The sequence below is a fragment of the Chiloscyllium plagiosum genome, unplaced genomic scaffold (assembly GCF_037043375.1).
Source record: "Chiloscyllium plagiosum isolate Xiang-an unplaced genomic scaffold, Cpla_swu_hap1 HiC_scaffold_32, whole genome shotgun sequence".
Taxonomy (NCBI): domain Eukaryota; kingdom Metazoa; phylum Chordata; class Chondrichthyes; order Orectolobiformes; family Hemiscylliidae; genus Chiloscyllium; species Chiloscyllium plagiosum.
The window spans coordinates 52798790-52818001 of NW_028270170.1; the positions used below are offsets into that span (position 1 = coordinate 52798790).

General features: G+C 50.8%; 1 protein-coding gene across 4 annotated transcripts in view; it reads right to left on the reverse strand.

Annotated features, from left to right (window-relative positions):
• LOC148141831 (uncharacterized) overlaps positions 1-19212 on the reverse strand; it is a 44575-nt gene that overhangs the window by 20827 nt on the left and 4536 nt on the right. For 2 of the 4 annotated variants that reach the window (XR_015752522.1, XR_015752521.1), the window contains exon 2: positions 13353-13461. Coding sequence is in view for 2 of the 4 variants with exons in the window: in XM_087977993.1 (XP_087834119.1) it covers positions 3353-5458 (2106 nt within the window). In the remaining 2 variants the exon portion in view is untranslated. Of the gene's footprint in view, positions 1-1007; positions 5524-13352; positions 13462-19212 lie in introns of those variants that run through there. The other 2 variants (XM_087977993.1, XM_087977994.1) reach the window with 2 other exon arrangements.

Here is a 19212-nt window from a genome sequence, read left to right on the forward strand (position 1 = left end):
GTACGTACGTGTGTGCGTAAGGCAGTAGCACAGGGGCAGTGCCCCTTAAGGAGGAGTGTCCCAGCACGTGAACTCACTCCCGCCGGCGCGCTGCTGGAGAGTCCCTCCCCTCCAGGGGCCGGTGCCTGGACCTGTTGATGGCCAGTTTGGCCAATCTCCAAGTTATTTTTGTTAATCAGGACCTCCTGATTGGGGTCTTCAAGCCCAGGCCAATCAGGGACCTTGTAGCACACAAATCCCCCCACCCTCCCCAGGGGACTGGGTCAGCTCCTCTTGTAGCTTTTCCTGTGACGTTTCCACCCCAGCTCTGGTCCCTCTGATGCGGACTCTGACACGGCCTGTACCGGACTGTAGTTCCTCTCCTTGTATCCGGAGCATCTCGAGAATTTCCTCCTCTTCCAGCGGTAATGGTATCGAGGCTCATCCATCTTGGACCCTGAGGTTTCCTCGACACCAGCCGGAGGGGAGAGCCCATGGTTTCTGACAGGCTATCTAGTTGTTGACAGGGGCCTAGTATGTTTTGCTCCTGCCCTGTTTGTGAGGGAACAGTTTTCAGGTGATCCACGTGTTGGTTCAGGACTGCCTCACTTTCCCCAAACTTTGTAAGTCACGGGACCTGACCTCACGGCAACCTCACCTCGTACCCATACAGAGGTGTTGCCATGGTTCTGGCACCAAACGTCATCCCCTCAATGAAATGGTCTCCCTCACTTCGAGGAGACATGTGGCTGGCATTGGTGATCCTGCTGCTGTTTCACCCCAACAGCCCTCCCCCAGTTTGGGAAATATCAGGTTTAACCTGGTGCAGTGTCTTCTCCCCGTCACCAACTCTGCTGGAACTATCCTGTTGCGTGTGGGCTGGGCCCAGAATCGACCAGGAACCGGGACAGTTTGGTATCAAGTGACACTGTAGGCTGCTGCTTAATCCTGCCTTCAACATTTGGAACACTCTTTTGTTAAGACGGACCCGGAGGGTCCCGTCTTTGCGTGTTCTTTTGGAAGGAGAGACTCACACTGGCAACTATGGTTAGACGCAGACAGCAGTTTATTCACAGAATCTTAACTGATACAACGAATCTACAAGCATGCATTCGTTGGAGAAGGCGTTCTCCCTTCCCGTTCAAAGTTGACACAATTATACTTCGCGCTGCCTGGAGTCCCCGGTCAGTTCGCCTTCCCCATTGGTCCATTCATCTGCGCGCGCTGGGGATCCGTCCTCCTATTGGCCGCATCGAAGTGCCTGTCCAGCTCCTGCTGTGCTTGACAATGGCTCAGCCATCCCCGGGAGCGGTTCCGATCCCGTATTCAATAGTCCATTGTGTCAAGGAATTACTATGCGTCTGACAGGCTAGCCATTTTCAATAGTTTTAGTTTAACTAAATTGTCAATTACACTTATCAACTTTAGACTTAAATAGAGCCATTCACACTCACTAGTTACAGGTTCCGATAGAGCAATTCACACTTGTCTAACAGTTACAGATTCCGATCAGTTTCTTTATGAATCCCGAGTTTCGATGGGGCAATTGATACTGACTGGTATTTACAGGCTCCAAGATTTAATTAACATTATGCATATCCCTTACAAGCTCCAGCCAGGTAGTCATGCAGTCGCCAGCAGCAGCTCGCTTGGCTGTTGTTAACCATTTCAGGGCTGGAAGTGTCACCCTCCCTAGCCCTACATTAAACACCGCAGTGAAATCTCCCCAACATTCCCTCCCTTGGCCTCTACTGAGGCCACACCAACCCATGTAAACAGTAACGAACGTAAGAGGGCCGGAAGGGGGAAAGTAAGCCACATAGGGTGCCACGTCTGCTGTCCAAGAAAAGAAGTGCAAATGCCCATCCGCTACGGTGGTGTGTGGTTTGTCTCGTGTTTCCTTGTACAACAAACGAGAAGGTGTAAGGGCATACTGCCCGCAGTCAGGTATACGCCAGCGACCGGAAACCCATTGGAACAGTGTACTGTGCCCCGGCCTTCCTGCCGGCCAGAATGGTTCACAGGCCTGCAGGCCCGTCCAGGCGTCTGATGTATGTACTGCAGGCCATGTGGTCGGAGGCAATCTCCTCCCAGTGCACAGCGCAATTGCACCTGTGCCAGGCTGACCCATGCCCGAGGAGAGTCTTCCGCCACTGGACAACCTCCAGTCAGTAACGGACAGCAACCTCCATCCAGGTGCCGCTGAGGACAGAGCCGGGCAGTGGCAACCCTCCCCCCACCTTGTCTCAGCCGGATCCCTCCAGCCCGGCACCGCCTTCCTGACCTGCAGTCTCCTTCTTGACCTCTCCGCCTCCATCCTACTCCGACCTATCACCCTCACCTTGACCTCTTTCCACCTATCACATTTCCAACTCCCCTCCTCCAAGTCCCTCCTCCCTACCTTTTATCTTCTCCTGCTGAACACTCTCTGCTCATTCCTGAAGAAGGGCCTGTGCCCGAAACGTCGAATCTCCTGTTCCCTGGATGCTGCCTGACCTGCTGTGCTGTTCCAGCAATAAAGTTTCAACCCAGATCTCCAGCATCTGCAGACCTCACTTTCTCCAACCCGGTCAAAACCCACGTAGAGCCTCCGATTGCAGGGTAGTAGTCACTGGTGTGACCAGCAGTTGGATCCCGGGGCATACAGTACTTCTCGGCCCCTGACTGCAGCGTACAGTATAGGTTAAAGTGCTGCCAATGTAGGTGGGCAAAACTAACACGGAAGGGGTTTATTATATTCTTCGAACAGCAGATGCTACATTGAGGGAGAAGGAATAGTATTGGGTAGAAGTAGGGGAAAAACGAAAACATAAGCACACCTATTGGAACCCCGTACCCTACGGAAATAGATGACCCTCAAATAGGCCTGTCACCGTGAGCAGTGTGAATTGCCGTACATTAATGATAATCCCCCGTCTACCGGGAACGGCCATGCGCGCAAACTGTAGCATCTGTATCTATCCAAGGGAGAAAAAAATAATCATTATAAACCGCAAGCATCGAGAAAAAAATCATTATAAACCACAGGCACCATTAGACAAATCATTATAAACCGCAAGCACCGAGACAAACAATCACCCCCACGCAGAGGCAATCCGGCTGTCAGCTGGGTAAGCTTTCTAGGATTTAAGTACTCGAATCAGCAGGAGATCCCCCCAGCCCGCCAGCTGTGTAAATATATTAAAGGCACTCGAAAAGTGATTACCTACAACTCTAGCAATTTCACCTCAGGCCGTTTGCTGTGTAAACAGCAAGGGCCCTTTGAGGTAAAAGCTGGGTGAGTTTCCGATTTAAACGGACAGATGACACAGCCCTGGGTCTGTGGAGTACAGCACCCACACCCGGATGAAAGTGAGGGAATCGGGCACTAGGGTTACAGGGGAAAGTCGTAGATAGTCTTGCGACTCAGTACCCGCGGTGCCGCATGTAACGTGTGCGGGTTTTGGAGCGTACCCTCTCGCTGGGCAGTTCCAGCTGGAGGCCGGTCCAGCATCACCGCCTGGTATACGGGCGAGGAGGCATCTGTTCCTGATAGGGCACGATCAATAGTGCGTGTTACCAGTGTCCTGATACACGGAATGCAGCAACACCCGCAAGTGACAAGAATAGCTACCGAGATGCACACCCCCATGGCCAGCTGCCCTAGCAGTGTCCCCCATCTCCCAAAAGTGGCGTTCAGCCAGTCGACGACTGGATTCCTTATCCCCGATTGGTGCTTCAGCTCAGCAGCCAGGGCTCGGAGCTTCACCAGGGTCTTAGTGAGTTTGCCATCTGGGCCTGTGTTGTTTGATATGGCTGTACAGCACATGGTCCCAAACAGTGCACAGACACCTCCCTTTTCAGCAAGTAACATGTCCAAGGCCATCCTATTTTGTAAATTCATGAGGGAGGACTGTGCAAGCTGTTCATGGATGGCGTCAACCGCATCCCGGGTTAGGTTGGTAAGTCTCTGCATATTGTAGTGGAGGAGGTTGATTCTGTTAACATTTTTATTAACCGTGATCGGGAAAATGGCGGAAAAAAGGGGAAAAGTTTCAAAACCCGCAGCAATCTCATCCACCAGCTTGTATTCGTCGGGGATATTTCTGGCCTGCCCAATATCATCAATCCAGACCTCATCCGAATTCTTGAAATCCAACAGCGGGTCAACAGCCCGTCTGTGTCGGGTCAGAGAGGCGAGCCCAGGCGGGGGCTCGTGGAGGGTGTAATCTCCCGGGGCCCGCGGGGAGATGAAAAGCGGGATATTGAGGGTGACCAGGACACAGCTTCCTTCCCAATTTAGGGGCAACCAATTGTACAGAATCCGTCCTCCGCAGTACCACCACAAGTCCGCGCGGCTCACCGTTAGTGCTGCCACTCGGCTTCCTGTAAGCACCCAGGTTCTGCTGCAGCTTGCCCTGTCTACGCTGCCAACTGGATATCCTCGGGTAAGTGGTGTGGGGTTGATGAAGCAGGTGAAGTTTACTAGCGGGTGCACAACGAAGTCAGGAGGGGTAACGTTTGCCGGTGCCATCGGGAAGTACTGTTCCCATGACTTGCACTTCAATGTAGGGTTAGTCTCGGACATTAGTTCGACCCCACAGCCCATGTGGCCATCCTCAAATGGGGTCCTACTCATTATCAGGCCGGGCCGCCCCCCCGCACAAACCCAGCAGTGGTCGTGGCCTGCCTGCCGAGAAAACTGGACGACTCGATCCAGCCAGGTATTTGTCTCCATGTAGCCAGTGGCAGGTGCGATCTGCCCTCGGGGATCAACCAGCTTAGTCAGCTTGCGCGATTCAAACTCTGTAACTACACCAGGCACAGGCCAGGAGGGGTGATTATCCCGGTCGAGCGGGACCCTCAGCTGGATCTGGGAAGAACCGGGCATCCCCAGGTTTATTCGGATAATCCCCTCCGGGTCCTTCCCCATGACCGCAACCCCAATTGCTAAATAGAGGATTTTCGCGTGGGCTGCACCCGACTGGTCAGATTCGCGCCCCCGTGCCCAGCAGGTGTCACTGGACCACCCGGTCATGATCATGGGATTGGAGAACCCGGGCTTGACTCGGAGAAGCAAAGGGTTCTTCCGAGCTTGCGAGCCAGAGACTCGCCCTCTCCTGAGGGAGAGTTTTCTGCTAAAGTCCAAGTATTCTGCTCGTATCGGGGTGCTGGTGTAAGCCTGCCCCCACCAAACATCATCCCAGGAGGCACACATGCGGCGCGTATGGATGTCTTTCGGATATCCGTAGCATTTGTGCAAGATGTGGGGGGCGCATGAGCAAGGACACATGTATACACTGTAAGCTGTCCATCCCTCCTCTGAGTCAGTCCCCCCACAGTCTATCACATCGCACAGATCGAACTGGAAAGTCTTATCCTGTGCGGGGTCTGCATGTAAAGCAACCGTTGCTCCACATGAATCCCTTGAAACCTGCATGGACAGTCTTACCACTAGGCAGAAACCCAGCCAGTTCAGGAGTCTGTTACTGTCCGTCATGTCCCAGCTCCTCGTCGGGCGCGACCTCCGCAACCGGAGTCAGAGTAGTGTTAGGCCTTCCTGACCTGGAGCAGTGAGAGAAATGATGCCAGTTATTGTCCCCCTCCCGGTTCACCCTCAAGGTGTTGGCTGCGACCCCCGTCACTGGGTAGGGGCCATGCCACCGCCCCTCGTCCCAGGTCGTGCGGCCCATCTGCCGGAGATAGACTTTATCCCCCACTCGAAGGGGTCGGGACCTGTCGGGGGTGTCCGGCCGTGCAGCCGTAACCTGGTTGGATATTAGCCGGACCATTTCCCCCAGTACTTGCATGTACTGTGTCATGTCCTGATTCATTATATCCCAATCTGTTTCCCACAGGGGTGATGTTCGGGGGCCAGGCATGGAGCGACCTGTCAGGATTTCATGGGGTGTCAGGAAGGTATCGCCACTCCTTTCCTGCCTCATTGACAGCAAGGCTAGGGGGAGTGCCTGCACCCACGTCAATGCAGTCCCTGCCATGACCTTGGCAATCTTGTCTTTAAGCGTGCGATTGGCCCTCTCTACTAACCCCTGACTCTCAGGGTGGTAGACACTGCCGTAGCGGTGAAGTATCCCGAGAGTAGCCTCCACCCGGGCAAGATGTTCATTTTTAAAATGTGTCCCATTGTCTGTGCAAATCTTTCGGGGGACGCCATAGCGGAGAATCAGTTCCTTCGTGAGCCACTTCACAACAACTTCCCCATCCTCCATCTTTGTAGGAGTTGCCTCCACCCACCGGGAGAACCTATCCACTGCGACTAGCATGTATCTGTATTTATCTGGGGTCCTCCATTTGACCCCCATGTCCGTAAAGTCCATGCAGATTTCCTGCCACGGCCCTGTCGGGGTTGGGAACTTTAACATCGGGTGTGGGAGAACTCTCCTGGTGTTGTACTCATTACACACCCTGCACCCAGCCCTCAGGTTCTCTATATGTTCCCGCAGCCGGGGTGCCCACCAGTGGTTCTGGGCGGTTCTTACAACTTGGGCAACTCCCACGTGTGTCGGCCCATGTATTTCAGAGAAAAGTGTTGGCAGGAGAGCCCTTGGGGCCACGACCTCTCCTCCCGGGGATCGCCAAAGGGGCTGTTGAGACCCTTCGACCTCCACATACTGTCGGACTGCGCCTTTATTCTCCCATTCCCTGACCTCAGCACTGCTCGCCCGTCCCTGCAGCTCACACAGATGCCTAACGGCATCAACCCGAGCCGCCTCCCCAGGGGAATCACTGCTACCCTCCCCCGGCCCCGGACTCTGTTGGGTGTCTGTCCCTGACCTCAGGGTGACCATCTGCACTGCGAGCTTGGCTGCCCTGTCAGCTGCACCATTTCCCAGCGCTTCCCTGGTACGTAAGGCAGAGTGTCCTTGCACTTTCACTACTGCCACTTCCCTTGGACGATGCACTGCCTGGAGCAACCGTCGCAAACTCTGGTCGTGTTTTACCGGCCTCCCCGTGCTGGTTTTAAAACCACGTCTAACCCATGCTGTGCCCTCTACGTGGACTGCGGTCCATGCATAATTGGAGTCAGTGAAGATGTTAACTCGGTGTCCCTCACTCAGTTCTAATGCCCTTGTCAGGGCTGTAATCTCTGCTAGCTGTGCAGATGCAGGCTGTGGGATTTCCCCAGACTCGATGGTGTCATATACCCCCCCTGAATCTCTGACCACGGCATACGAGGCTCGTACGCCGCCTGTTTCCCGATGGCTGCTGCCATCGGTGTACAGGTCCCAGTCTACCTCGGCCAGGGGTTCTGTGTGCAACCCCTTACGTATCCTCCTCTCCTCAGCCACTCTGGCCACACAGTCGTGGGGTTTCAAGGATCCCCCATTTACTCCCACCATCATATTCCTAGTACTCCCCCTATCGGATGCAAACGTAATGTGCGGTGATAGAAGGGCATTCTCAATTCTAACCTGCCGCCCAGCTGAAAAGCTGAATGAGTTGGAGGCCAGAAAGGCTCCTATGCTGTGATCTGTGTGAATAGTCAAGGGATGGCAGAGTACTAGATGGTCAGTGTTGTTGACCGCTTTCGTTACTGCTGCCACAAATCTGGCACAGCCTGGCTGTCCTGTCTCAATGGGCTCTAAACGGCAGCTGTAATACCCCAGCACTCTCCTGCAGCCTCGGTCCTTTTGGTAGAGGACGGCGTTTACTATCCCCCCAGTCTCTGCCACGTCCAGGTGGAAACCTTTCTTATAGTCTGGGTGCGCTAGCGTGGCCGCTGCTCCCAAAGCTTGCTTCACCTCCTTGAACGATTTCTCTCTCTCCGCGTTCCATCGCAATTGACTCTTGAGCCTCTTTGCCCCAACCTCCGTGATCATTTCCCTGAGTGGGGACGTTATATCCACAAAGTTAGGGACGTAGGTGCGAGAATACCCACATAACCCCAGGAAGGCCATCATGTCCTGTACTGTTATAGGGGTGCCATAGGAGAGGATTGCTTCCCTGTGCGCTCTTGAAAGTGTGGTGCCCCCTTTTCCCACTATCCGTCCCATAAAGGATACTGATTTTCGGGCTATCTGGCACTTTTCCCGTTTCACTTTAAAACCGGCTGCCACAAGGGTGTCCAGCAAGGTGCGGACCGCCTCCAAATTCTGGGTATCAGTTTCACTGGCAATCAACAAATCATCGACATACTGTATGATTGTGGTGCTGGTGGGAAGCGATATCTGTTTAAGTATAGGGGTCAAAGCCGCACTAAACAGGCCTGGGGAGTCTTTGTACCCCTGTGGGAGGCGATTGTATGTGTACCGCTCTCCCTCAAAGGTGAAGGCAAACCACTCCTGACACTCTGGGTGCAGTGGAAGGCAGAAGAAAGCGTTAGCCAGGTCTATGACAGAGAAAAAGCGGCTGGCAGGCGTGAGCGCCTGCAGTGCAACGTAGGGGGTCAGGGACCTTCAGGTTTAAAGTCTCCGTGGCTTCATTTATCCTTCGGAGGTCATGGACCATGCACCACCCCTTGCCCATCCCCTTGGAGACGGGAAGGATTGGCGTATTCCAGTGTCCTCCCTTCACAAGCTTGCTCTGGAGGCGAGCTCCCGTAACAATTAAAGTTTCCCCTTCCGCAGCAATGGACCTAATGTCCTGCCGGGATTTTTTGAATTCCCCGGGGCGCCTGTTCAGACTTGGCGGACTGGCCATTCATTGAAGCCAATTTGGCATGTCTTCCCAGGGAAGGATTTTTTGGGGCATGGGAGCCATCCTGTCCTAGCACGGGGCAGCACCCCTCCCCTTGTACCTCCACGTCCTGTACTTCCCATCTCTGTGGGATGCCGTCCGGCTGGCCGATCCGACACAGACCGCCCCCTGCCTTTACCATCCCTGTCCCGGCTGCGACCATTTCAGTGAGGGCGTTTAGTTTCTGCTCATGATTATTGAGCACACTCTCCAGTCCCTCTGTTACACGGTCTCGGACCGGGTCCTCTTACGCGATATTTCCCCCTAGAACTTTGACAACAGGCGCCTGTATGGTTGGCCCCTCGCAACGCGGTTGGAGCGGACACAGTGGTGCCCTGGTGTCCGCAAGCGGGGCCGTGGGCGATGCACCGGGAGCGGGTGATCCTGACTGTGGGCTGGTGTAAGGGGGTGGCGGACTTCCCTCGTGGTTGGCACCTTGGGTCGGCACGGCCACAGGAGAAGTGTAAGGTGTAGGGGGGTAAACTGGAGTAGGGTTCAGAGACCACTCTGGCTCACATTCCGGGACAGGACCCTGCTCACCCAATACTGGTGTGTGAATAGGTGAAGTCGGTAAGTGGCTTTGGAAGCGTATCATAAGCTCCTGCAAGTAAACATCTCCATCCTCCTTTTTATTGGAAGATTTGACTAAATTAAAAAACCCTTTCTTGGTATCCCCTTTCCCCTCCCGCAAGAAGGTTTGGACTTTAGCTCGGAAGGCATCAAATTCGCTTGTAAAGAAGGGTTGGTCATCTTTAGGGAACCAGTTCTTAACCCGCCACAGCTTGAGACTATTCTCTAGGTTACGGACTTTTCGTTTAGCCTCCATAGCAGTATTATTCTCCCGTAACTGGGTCCTGATTTCCACCAATATCTCCCCTGTCGGTGCCCGCGAGTCGGGGATTTTCGGGACTGGGGTGGACTCGTCAGTGTATGCATCAGCGGGTAAAGTAACAGCCGCGGTTAAATAGTCTAGCTCCCGGGTAAGACCGTCCGAAACAATTGGGCCATTAGGGGAACAAACCGGTCTGTATCGCCACTGCGGGGTAAGGGTCACAACCATTTTTGTTTTCCATTCCCGGGAGCTATCAGTGCTCGGGGGTGCCCACCCAGCGGGGGGCTTGCCTAGCACAATTGTTTGGAGAGCCGAATAATGTGGTGACCTGTAGAGACCATCCAGAATTTTGATCATTAATGTGGGATTTTTAAATGTTTCCCTCAATCTTGTCAGGATAATTCCCTTTTGTTCCGGTGCTTGGGCAATCACCAGGTCCAACTTTTCCTTATGCAGGGCTACGCTATCCAGCAGTAACTGACTATGAATAGGCATGTCCCCACCGTCCCTGCAGTGCCACCATGGCACTCCGGGACCTGCTGTCCTGAGGTGAGTCAACTTAGGTGGTCCGAAATTCAGGTCCCCCATGTCGGATCTCCCCTGAAGGGAACCGCTTCAAAAACAGTACGTCTTTCAAAACCTGACCTTCGCGTGGCAGATCTCTGCTCTTAACAACCGGTCTAAGGCAGACGTCTGTACGGTTACACCCTCTTCATAAGGAGAGCTCCGACCTCTGTCACCCCGGGTATGTTCGGTGGTCATAACAAATATACAAACCAAAAGTCCGTCAGGTTTAAGTGCTCATTAACATGGATCCAGGAAGTCGAATATGGTCAGCGCTCAGGTAGGAAACGTCAGGTAATCGTCAGGCAGAACTATCTGCAAAATCAGGCAAAACAGATATGCGCTCCGGCTCCGAAAGCCACGCTAGAAATTCACACACTGGGTACAAATATATATGTGCTCCGGCTCCGAAAGCCACGCTAGAAATTCACACACTGGGTACAAATATATATGCGCTCCGGCTCCGAAAGCCACGCTAGAAATTCACACACTGGGTACAAATATATATGCGCTCCGGCTCCGAAAGCCACGCTAGAAATTCACACACTGGGTACAAATATATATGCGCTCCGGCTCCGAAAGCCACGCTAGAAATTCACACTCTGGGTACGTCAAAAGGTTAGTAAAAGCTTACCAGTCAGGACTCTGCGATGCTGCTGTCAAATTGATCAGGTTTTTTTTTTTGGGTTGGTGAGGGTCGGAGAGCAGACAAGAAACTAACTGAGAGTAAATCTAACTACTGGAAGCCTTGGATTTAACAGGCGCTTCCCCACCTTTAGAAAACTTCGGCCGAAGGTTGTCTGCTCCCTGATCCGCCAACGTTGCCAACTCGCTGTTGTCTCTTTTCCTTCCCGCGTCGGGGTCACCAAATGTTAAGACGGACCCGGAGGGTCCCGTCTTTGCGTGTTCTTTTGGAAGGAGAGACTCACACTGGCAACTATGATTAGACGCAGACAGCAGTTTATTCACAGAATCTTAACTGATACAACAAATCTACAAGCATGCATTCGTTGGAGAAGGCGTTCTCCCTTCCCGTTCAAAGTTGACACAATTATACTTCGCGCTGCCTGGAGTCCCCGGTCAGTTCGCCTTCCCCATTGGTCCATTCATCTGCGCGCGCTGGGGATCCGTCCTCCTATTGGCCACATCGAAGTGCCTGTCCAGCTCCTGCTGTGCTTGACAATGGCTCAGCCATCCCTGGGAGCGGTTCCGATCCCGTATTCAATAGTCCATTGTGTCAAGGAATTACTATGCGTCTGACAGGCTAGCCATTTTCAATAGTTTTAGTTTAACTAAATTGTCAATTACACTTATCAACTTTAGACTTAAATAGAGCCATTCACACTCACTAGTTACAGGTTCCGATAGAGCAATTCACACTTGTCTAACAGTTACAGATTCCGATCAGTTTCTTTATTAATCCCGAGTTTCGATGGGGCAATTGATACTGGCTGGTATTTACAGGCTCCAAGATTTAATTAACATTATGCATATCCCTTACAAGCTCCAGCCAGGTAGTCATGCAGTCGCCAGCAGCAGCTCGCTTGGCTGTTGTTAACCATTTCAGGGCTGGAAGTGTCACCCTCCCTAGCCCTACATTAAACACCGCAGTGAAATCTCCCCAACACTTTCCACCAGACCATTGGATGATGGTTGGCATGGAGCTGTCCTTATGAGGAAAATGCCGTTTTCCCACAGAATGTGAGTATTCCCTGAGGTCAATGATGCTCCACTCTCTATGACTGATACTTCCTGGACTCTGTGTATCGTGAACGATGCTCACAGCTTCTCCATCATTCTCATCCCTGAGTTTGCTGAATAAACTTTCTGCGCGTCCAACCACTTAGTTCCTGGTCATTGTCAATGCCCATTGTGCCCATGGAAGGACCTGCATAGTCGATGTATAACCGAGCCATTCCCACAATGATGGGAGCTCAGCTGGTGGTAATTTTTATCCTTGGTACTCTGGGCACTGCCCACCAATGCAGCTGTGTTAGCATCCAATCCCAGCCACCAGACATAATTCCTTGTTTGTATCTTCATCTTGGACACCCCTGGATGACCCTGGTGGGGTTCAGTCAGTATCTGGTGATGACCTTTACTCTGACAATCCCACTTGCTCCACACAGTAATCTGCCGTCCTCGATGGTGACCTGGTCTTGCTGGGATCAGAAAGGTTTCAATCCTGGTTGTGATGGCCCTTCTCCTTCCCCCATTCCCACCAGCTGTTTGTTTCACCAGGACAGGATCTTTGTGCCCACAGTCGGATATTGTCAGGAGTGACCGCAAGGGTGTCCAGGATGTTTTATACCAGAACAGACCCTTCCATGGGAACTGGGAGACCATTTACCCAAACAGTGTTTTTAATACCATCTGATTTGGATGTTGCGAAGCCATTGGATTGTCCCAACCCACGTGGAGGGGGGCTTTGCCAGGTGGGCACTCTCCTGGGTACCAGCCAACAAGTTTGTTACTCAGGTCAGACCTTGTGGGACCCTTTGCTGTCTTGAGTCCACATTCCAGCAGCAACTACAATGGCGTCTGAGCCAGATCCTGAAGGACTCTTCAGCCAATTGGCTGAGGTCCTGGTGAGGGCTGGCCTTTGGGCCCCTCTGTTCAGGACATGCCCAGCTTGAGGCTCTGGGATTGTCCACACTCAAATGGTGCTGCCCAAGCTAAGTCAGACAGGTGAGTGTCCCCTTCATTGGGATGGCCTGACAGCTCCCATGATGCACTTGCTGCAGTTTCTAATGACAAACCCAGGTGTAGTAGCTGTTTGAAGTCCAGATGGGCTTCAGCCGGCAGATCCTTCTGTGTGGTTATGTCATTAATCCCACATCCCCACGTACTGACTAACAATGGGAAAGCTGGCTCCACCCCCATGTCTCCCATGCCTCAGAACGGTCTCTCAGCATCTCCTTCAGTATCAACCCAAAACCACCTGCCTCTGCCAGTCGCCTCAACCTCGTCAAAAATCTCTACGGATTCTCCAGTCCTCTAACAGCTGAAGAAAACCAATGGCATCTTAGGACTAGAGATGGTTTGTGGTCGGAATATTCCTTAAACAACTGTCAATTCTCGGAAAGTTCTGGTACCTAGTGCCTCTGGGAACATTTAAACCCCCTTGTGACTGAAAATGCTGTGGGTCTGCAAGCAGTCCGAAGGATTGCTCATTGTTTTTCACCTGCCCCAATGTCAGTTGCCCAGAAAAAATATCACATTCTTTCCTGCATCCTGGGCCCAGTCTTCGACAGCAGGATCAAGTAAATCAAGATTCACAAAATAAACCAGAAATGCTTACCCCAGCAATAAGATCAAAAGTTCTTCAGGCGCGTCCTGTTTTCTCCCATAGCCACAGAAATGACTGCGCTGATGTTTAAATTTTCTGTTCCTCAGAATTCTTATCATCTCTGAAAGTGAGTTTTTAAGTTTCAGAATAATTTTTAAGATCCCTGTGTGTCTTTTCTATCTTTAATGCCCTCCCCTGTCTATGGACGTTGTTATGTTTAATACTTTCAAACCAGATACATGTCTGACCTGGTTCCTTTGTTGCCGACCTGCTGCCTATATGTTTCTGAAATCCATTTGTAGCCACTCGAGAGCCTGTTTACCATCTTCACAATCTCTTCACACCCCCATCTGACAGCACTGCAAACACCTCACTCGCCCCACCTACCAACTACCACTGGGGGGAACGACCATTACCCCCACAGTCTCTGGCCCAGTCATCTGCCTCGCCAGTCTCTCAAAAACAATGAAAAAGGCTTCTGCACCTTTTATCATTGAATTTTGGTAATTTGGAAATTTTAGCCTGTCTGCTAATTCTGAAAGTTTCTCTTTCTAAACTTCCTCAGCAAATTTGGGAAGTGTGTTCAAACCCAGAACGTTTTTCGCAATGTTAAAAGCCATTTCCCCCAGCTTTTGATTTGACCAACCACAAGTAACCCAAACTAACCATATCTTTCCACCGAAGGTTTATTTTAAAGTCTGGGACAGTAATCCCCAAGTCTGTTTAAACCGATCCAAATCCATCCCGATCTGAGACCTGAGCCCTCAGACCCTGTCACCATATCCCCCTTGATTTACTTGGGCAGAGTACACTGGCTGTGACCAGCCAGCTCCGAGTCAGGTTCCTGAACTGAGGAGATTCTCAATCCCCTGGTAATACTGGTCAGCCAGGGCTTCCTGATTTGGCCCAGATTAACATCCCTCATCAAAGAGCTCATAGTCCACCAGATCCACCTGGTCCCAATCACTACACGGGGGGGGGGGTCGCTGTGACTGTCACCCACACAGCTCCTTCCAGTGGGGAGCCCTGGGTACAGTGGGGTGCTGCCAACTTCCTCGTGACCATGACTGGGTTTGGGGTGCCCTGCAGCAGTGGGCAAAGTCTCCAATTCAGCTGCATGGGGTAGGTCCAGAGGAAGGGGGTGGGTGCTGGCTTGTTCTGGAGGTGGGTGAGGTCTGTCAGGGGCTTTGTGGTTTATTCCTGCCCCTTCACCTATTCCTGCCCCTTCTCCCATTCGTGCCCCTTCTCCCATTCGTGCCCCTTCACCTATTCCTGCCCCTTCTCCCATTCCTGCCAGTTGGAGGGGGGTGGCTGTAGGAAGTCTGAACCACGCTTAGACGGACTGACTTTCCTGGATGGCTGTTGTGTCCTCATGTCCCTCTCTCCTATAGCGATCAATTTGTGGATGACCCCGGCCTCAATACAGGAGGTGTTAGAGGCGTTGAATTCCACAGACCCCTCCCTCCCCCTTTTTGAGGTAATGGGAGACAAAGGTGTGGACCCAGCTTTTGCCTGTGGGTTAGTGTGGTGTGGGTCATATCCCCGAAATCTTGGACAAACTGGACACAGTCTCCGGGCAAAACTGTTGGAGTGTTTTTCTGGTTGGCTGCATTTGTCTAGCACCTCGATGGGGTCTGCCTTATCTTGCCCGATGGCAGGGAGGACCTCAGTTCCTGGTGTCAGGGGTCTCCCTCCTGAGTTGCTGGTCCTCGGGGTGGGTCTGAATGGCCTGCTGGCCTGAGGCATGTGACCCTCAGTGTCCAATCAGTGTGTGACAGCCTGGAGATAGATTTCATCAAAAAACAGACCTGGGTCTTCCCTTCCCCTGGGTACATGGGTCAGGGGGTGGGGTGCTGGGGGCACAGTCACCCTGGGGAAAGATGGTGGGGCTCCCCGTCTGTGGGCCAGAGGGGGATCAGGTGTGGCTGGGTCAGTGTCAAGCCTCTCACTTATCTCCATGGGGAGGGAGAACCCCAAAGCTGCCCGTTAGCCTGTTCTGGGCTGAGACCGGTTCCTCCTGGGGACTGGATTTGTTCCTGGGACTTTGTGGTGGTCAGTGTCAGTGTTTCTCATGTTCAGTTTATACCCTGGCCTTCACGTGGGGCAGCTGCTCTCTTCAAGACCAGCTCAGGCTGAACGTGCAAGATACCGGCAAGGAAGGCAGTTCAGGTTAAAAGGACGTAAAGGGTCACTTTGTACTGAAGCCAAAATGTTATATGGAACAGGGGGCCTCTAAGACCCTGTGGACACCTTAACCAATGTACACAATATTAACATCCCCAGGCACCATGGGGTGTGTTCGGAAGGGGCTACACAGCACAAGTCTCCAGGCAGGGAACCAGGTCACAACTTTATTTGAACCAAGGTTAAAAGTTCAAGTTCAAACTTTGGCCAACTATTTATTTTGAACTATCTGATTCTTTAGAAACTGAAAATCCTTCCCAGATGCTGGTAGCTGGTCTGTCGAATGGTTTGGTCTGGTCTGTTCCTCTCTATCCGGGTGAAATCTCTCTCTGGTCGGAGGGTGAGCTGCTCTGGTCACTGCGTGTCCCCATGTACCTTGAGTCCAGTTGGAGAGTGCAAGTTCCCCAAGTCCTGCCAGGCTGGCTTCTACCCTCCTGGCTACCTTCTGGAACTTTCCAAGGACCTGACCAGTTCAGAGGTATTGAATTAATTGGTTCATTCATCTTGATGTGCTGCTGATGGCTGTCTGGCTTCCTTAACAGTAACCCCTTTGTGTCTGCTCTTGTGCCCGGAAGTCTGGCCCAGAATATACACCTGGTCTCTAGCCTTGCTGAGGCATCTCAGCCCCATGCATAGTGTTTGTTCATCAGGAAGGGCTGAATTGCCCTTTCACACTTCCTGATGTGTTCTGATGTGCCTCTAGTTGGCAATTGTCTGGGTTTGAGATCTTGCAATGACATGTCCCTGAGGCTGAATTGTCTCTTGTCTTGGTTCACATATTCCCAGCATGCTTTGTATTTTGGCCAGTTTTGATGCCCTGTTTATTCCAGTTGCTGTGCCTGTATTTCCAGCCTCCCTTCCTGATGGGTTTTATTTCCAGCATCTGCAGTCTTTTTAATCTCTCACCAAGTTTGTTCCACTGTGAGGTCTCTTCAAAGAATGCCCACTTTGAAGAAGTTCTCTCCCACGAAGGGTTACCCCTGAAATGTTGACTCCTCCCCCACCGATGCTGCCTGGCTTGCAGTGTTCTTCCAGCCTCCTGCCTGTCTGTTTTATTTCACTAGGGCAGTTAAAGGCTGCTGCAATGGCAGTATCCCATAAACGCATCCTTGGCATAGGCAGTTGAGTCATACAGTTCTTACACTGCTGTTAGGGACCAGACCAAACCACCCCTCCCCCCCCCCCCCCCGCCATGTACATTATGAAGATACACGAGACCCCAACCTTTTCTCATTTTGAAGGAAAGTGCCAGGCGCTGCATTCTGGATACAATTCAACTGGCCAACCTGCCAGACTTGAAGCAAAACAAACTTTATTCATTCTTCATCGTTCAAATATCTCAAAATAAACCAGAAAGTGGAGAGTAATTCCATTGGAAATATTAATGCTATAATTTGAGTGGCACAGTGGTTAGCACTGCTGCCTCACAGCGCCAGAGACCTGGGTTCAATTCCAGCCTCAGGCGACTGTGGAGTTTGCACATTCTCCCCGTGTCTGTGTGGGTTTCCTCCAGGTGCTCCAGTTTCCTCCCACAGTCCAAAAATGTGCAGGTTCGGTGAATTGGCCATGCTAAATTGCCCGTAGTGTTAGGTGAAGGGGTAAATGTAGGGGAATGGGTCTGGGTGGGTTGCTCTTCGGAGGGTCAGTGTGGACTTGTTGGGCCGAAGGGCCTGTTTCCACACTAAGGAATCTATCTCTGTCTTCAGTTACTGTTTATTAATTAAATTGTTCCAATATAGTAACATAAATACACCCTTGGTCAAGGCAAATTCAATAAAAGAGATGGCCTCATATGCAATTCTCCAGTCCAGGAGGAAATCAAATTGGGCAATGGAAAGGTGAACTGCAGCTTCCAAGCCCAGCTTCATACCCCAGCAACAACTGCTACTGAGGAACTAAACCGAACATTGCTGGCTGTGGGGAAGCTTGACCCCACCCATTCAGGCTGCTTCTATTGTTCCAGCCTTTGTAAAACCAACCAAGACCTCAAGTTGTTTATTGAATTGGATTCAAATAGACACCTTGGCACCTCTGTCTTAAAATCTAACCCAAAAAAAGGATAAAATACATATCTTAAAACCGTAATATTTTCACACCTCCCTCTTTTTTTCTAAAAAAAAACCTCAACTCCTCCACAGACCACAATAAATACACACTGACTCTAAACCTGCAGGCATTCACCATTACAGACCATTCTGTCAGTTTTCTCCTGGTACTGAACACCTCCAACTCCTTCAAAGCTGTGACAATGCATCAGCATTTACCTTCCCCCATCCTGCCATGTGTCTCATTTTCAAACTGACTGCAATAATAAGCTCCATCCAAACAGTCTGGAATTTTTACCCTTAATTTATCCCTGAAACATTAAATGGTTATGATCAGTGTGTATACAATTAGCTCGAACACCGAACTGACAATATAAATGTTGAAATGTTGCAACACCAACTCTAAGCTCAAGGTCTCCTCTATCATGGAATATTTCTTTTGATTCTTCAATTTTCTGGAAAAATATTCCATCAGCCTTTCTAACTTATTGTCATCTTGCAAGAATACAGCGCCGACACCCAAATCCCTCTCATTGATAGCCACCTTGAATGGCTTTGTATAACTGTGTGCCTAACAATGAGGCAGTGGTTAACACAGCTTTCAGGATGTCAAATGTCTTCTGCCAGAATTCCATCCACTGAAAGTTCATGTTCTTCAAGTCCATCAATGAAGCAGCCACAGACTAAAATTCCCTACGAGCTTCCGATGAAAATGAGTCAGTTGCAGGAACCATGGTACATCTCTCTTTGGAACGGCAAACTCCCCAAAACCTTTTTGTTTTCACATCCCATGGGCGGGGTGTGTGTGTGTTCGATCACATGGCCCAGGAATGTGACTTGTGCTTTTGTGAATTCACTCTGCGCCGGGTTTATCACCAAGCCTGCTGCCCGAAGGCAATACAATAATTCTGATCGATGCTTCAAATGTTTCTTTTTCCATATGTAACTAAGGAATGATGAATACCACAGTTAGTGGTAATTTCAAAATAGTTAGTCTTTGACATGGGGCTGGCACATTTTTCATAAGAAATAGCATGGCTAAATTGGCACAATCCGTTTGGTGTCATGAAAGCTCTCTCAGATAAAGGTACCTGTGAGTATCCTATAAATTCCAAATTTGTATTGAAAAGGTGAGACAAAGAATTTATATTTCAGTATTCCAAAAATAGAATAGGATATGAATCAGATTTTGTAACTGCATTGAGTTTTTTGATAGTCCATACATAATCATTGGGTACCATCTGGTTTTGACACTATTACTATGAGTAAGCTCCATTCACCAAAACTCATTATGATTATATTGTCTTTGAGCATGCGTTCAAATAGCTTTTCAATCTGAACTAACTTTAGTGGCTTAAGTCTAAAGATGTGGCTTAACTGGAACAATATTTCCTACATCCATATCACGCTTAATAGATTATCTCCCAGTTTATTCCCATGTGGTTTTACTAACTTTCAGGCCATTTAGGTTTCCACTGGAAGGTAACTTGATTTAACCCCATTATTGAGAACTTCCTCATTGTCCAATTTAATGATGAGGAATGTCCAATTCAGTCTCTGAACTTGGCTCGTCGCTGTGTTGGGAGCAGCATCACATTCTCTTTATTTACCTTCCCTGTCAAAATACCTTTTTTGAATATATT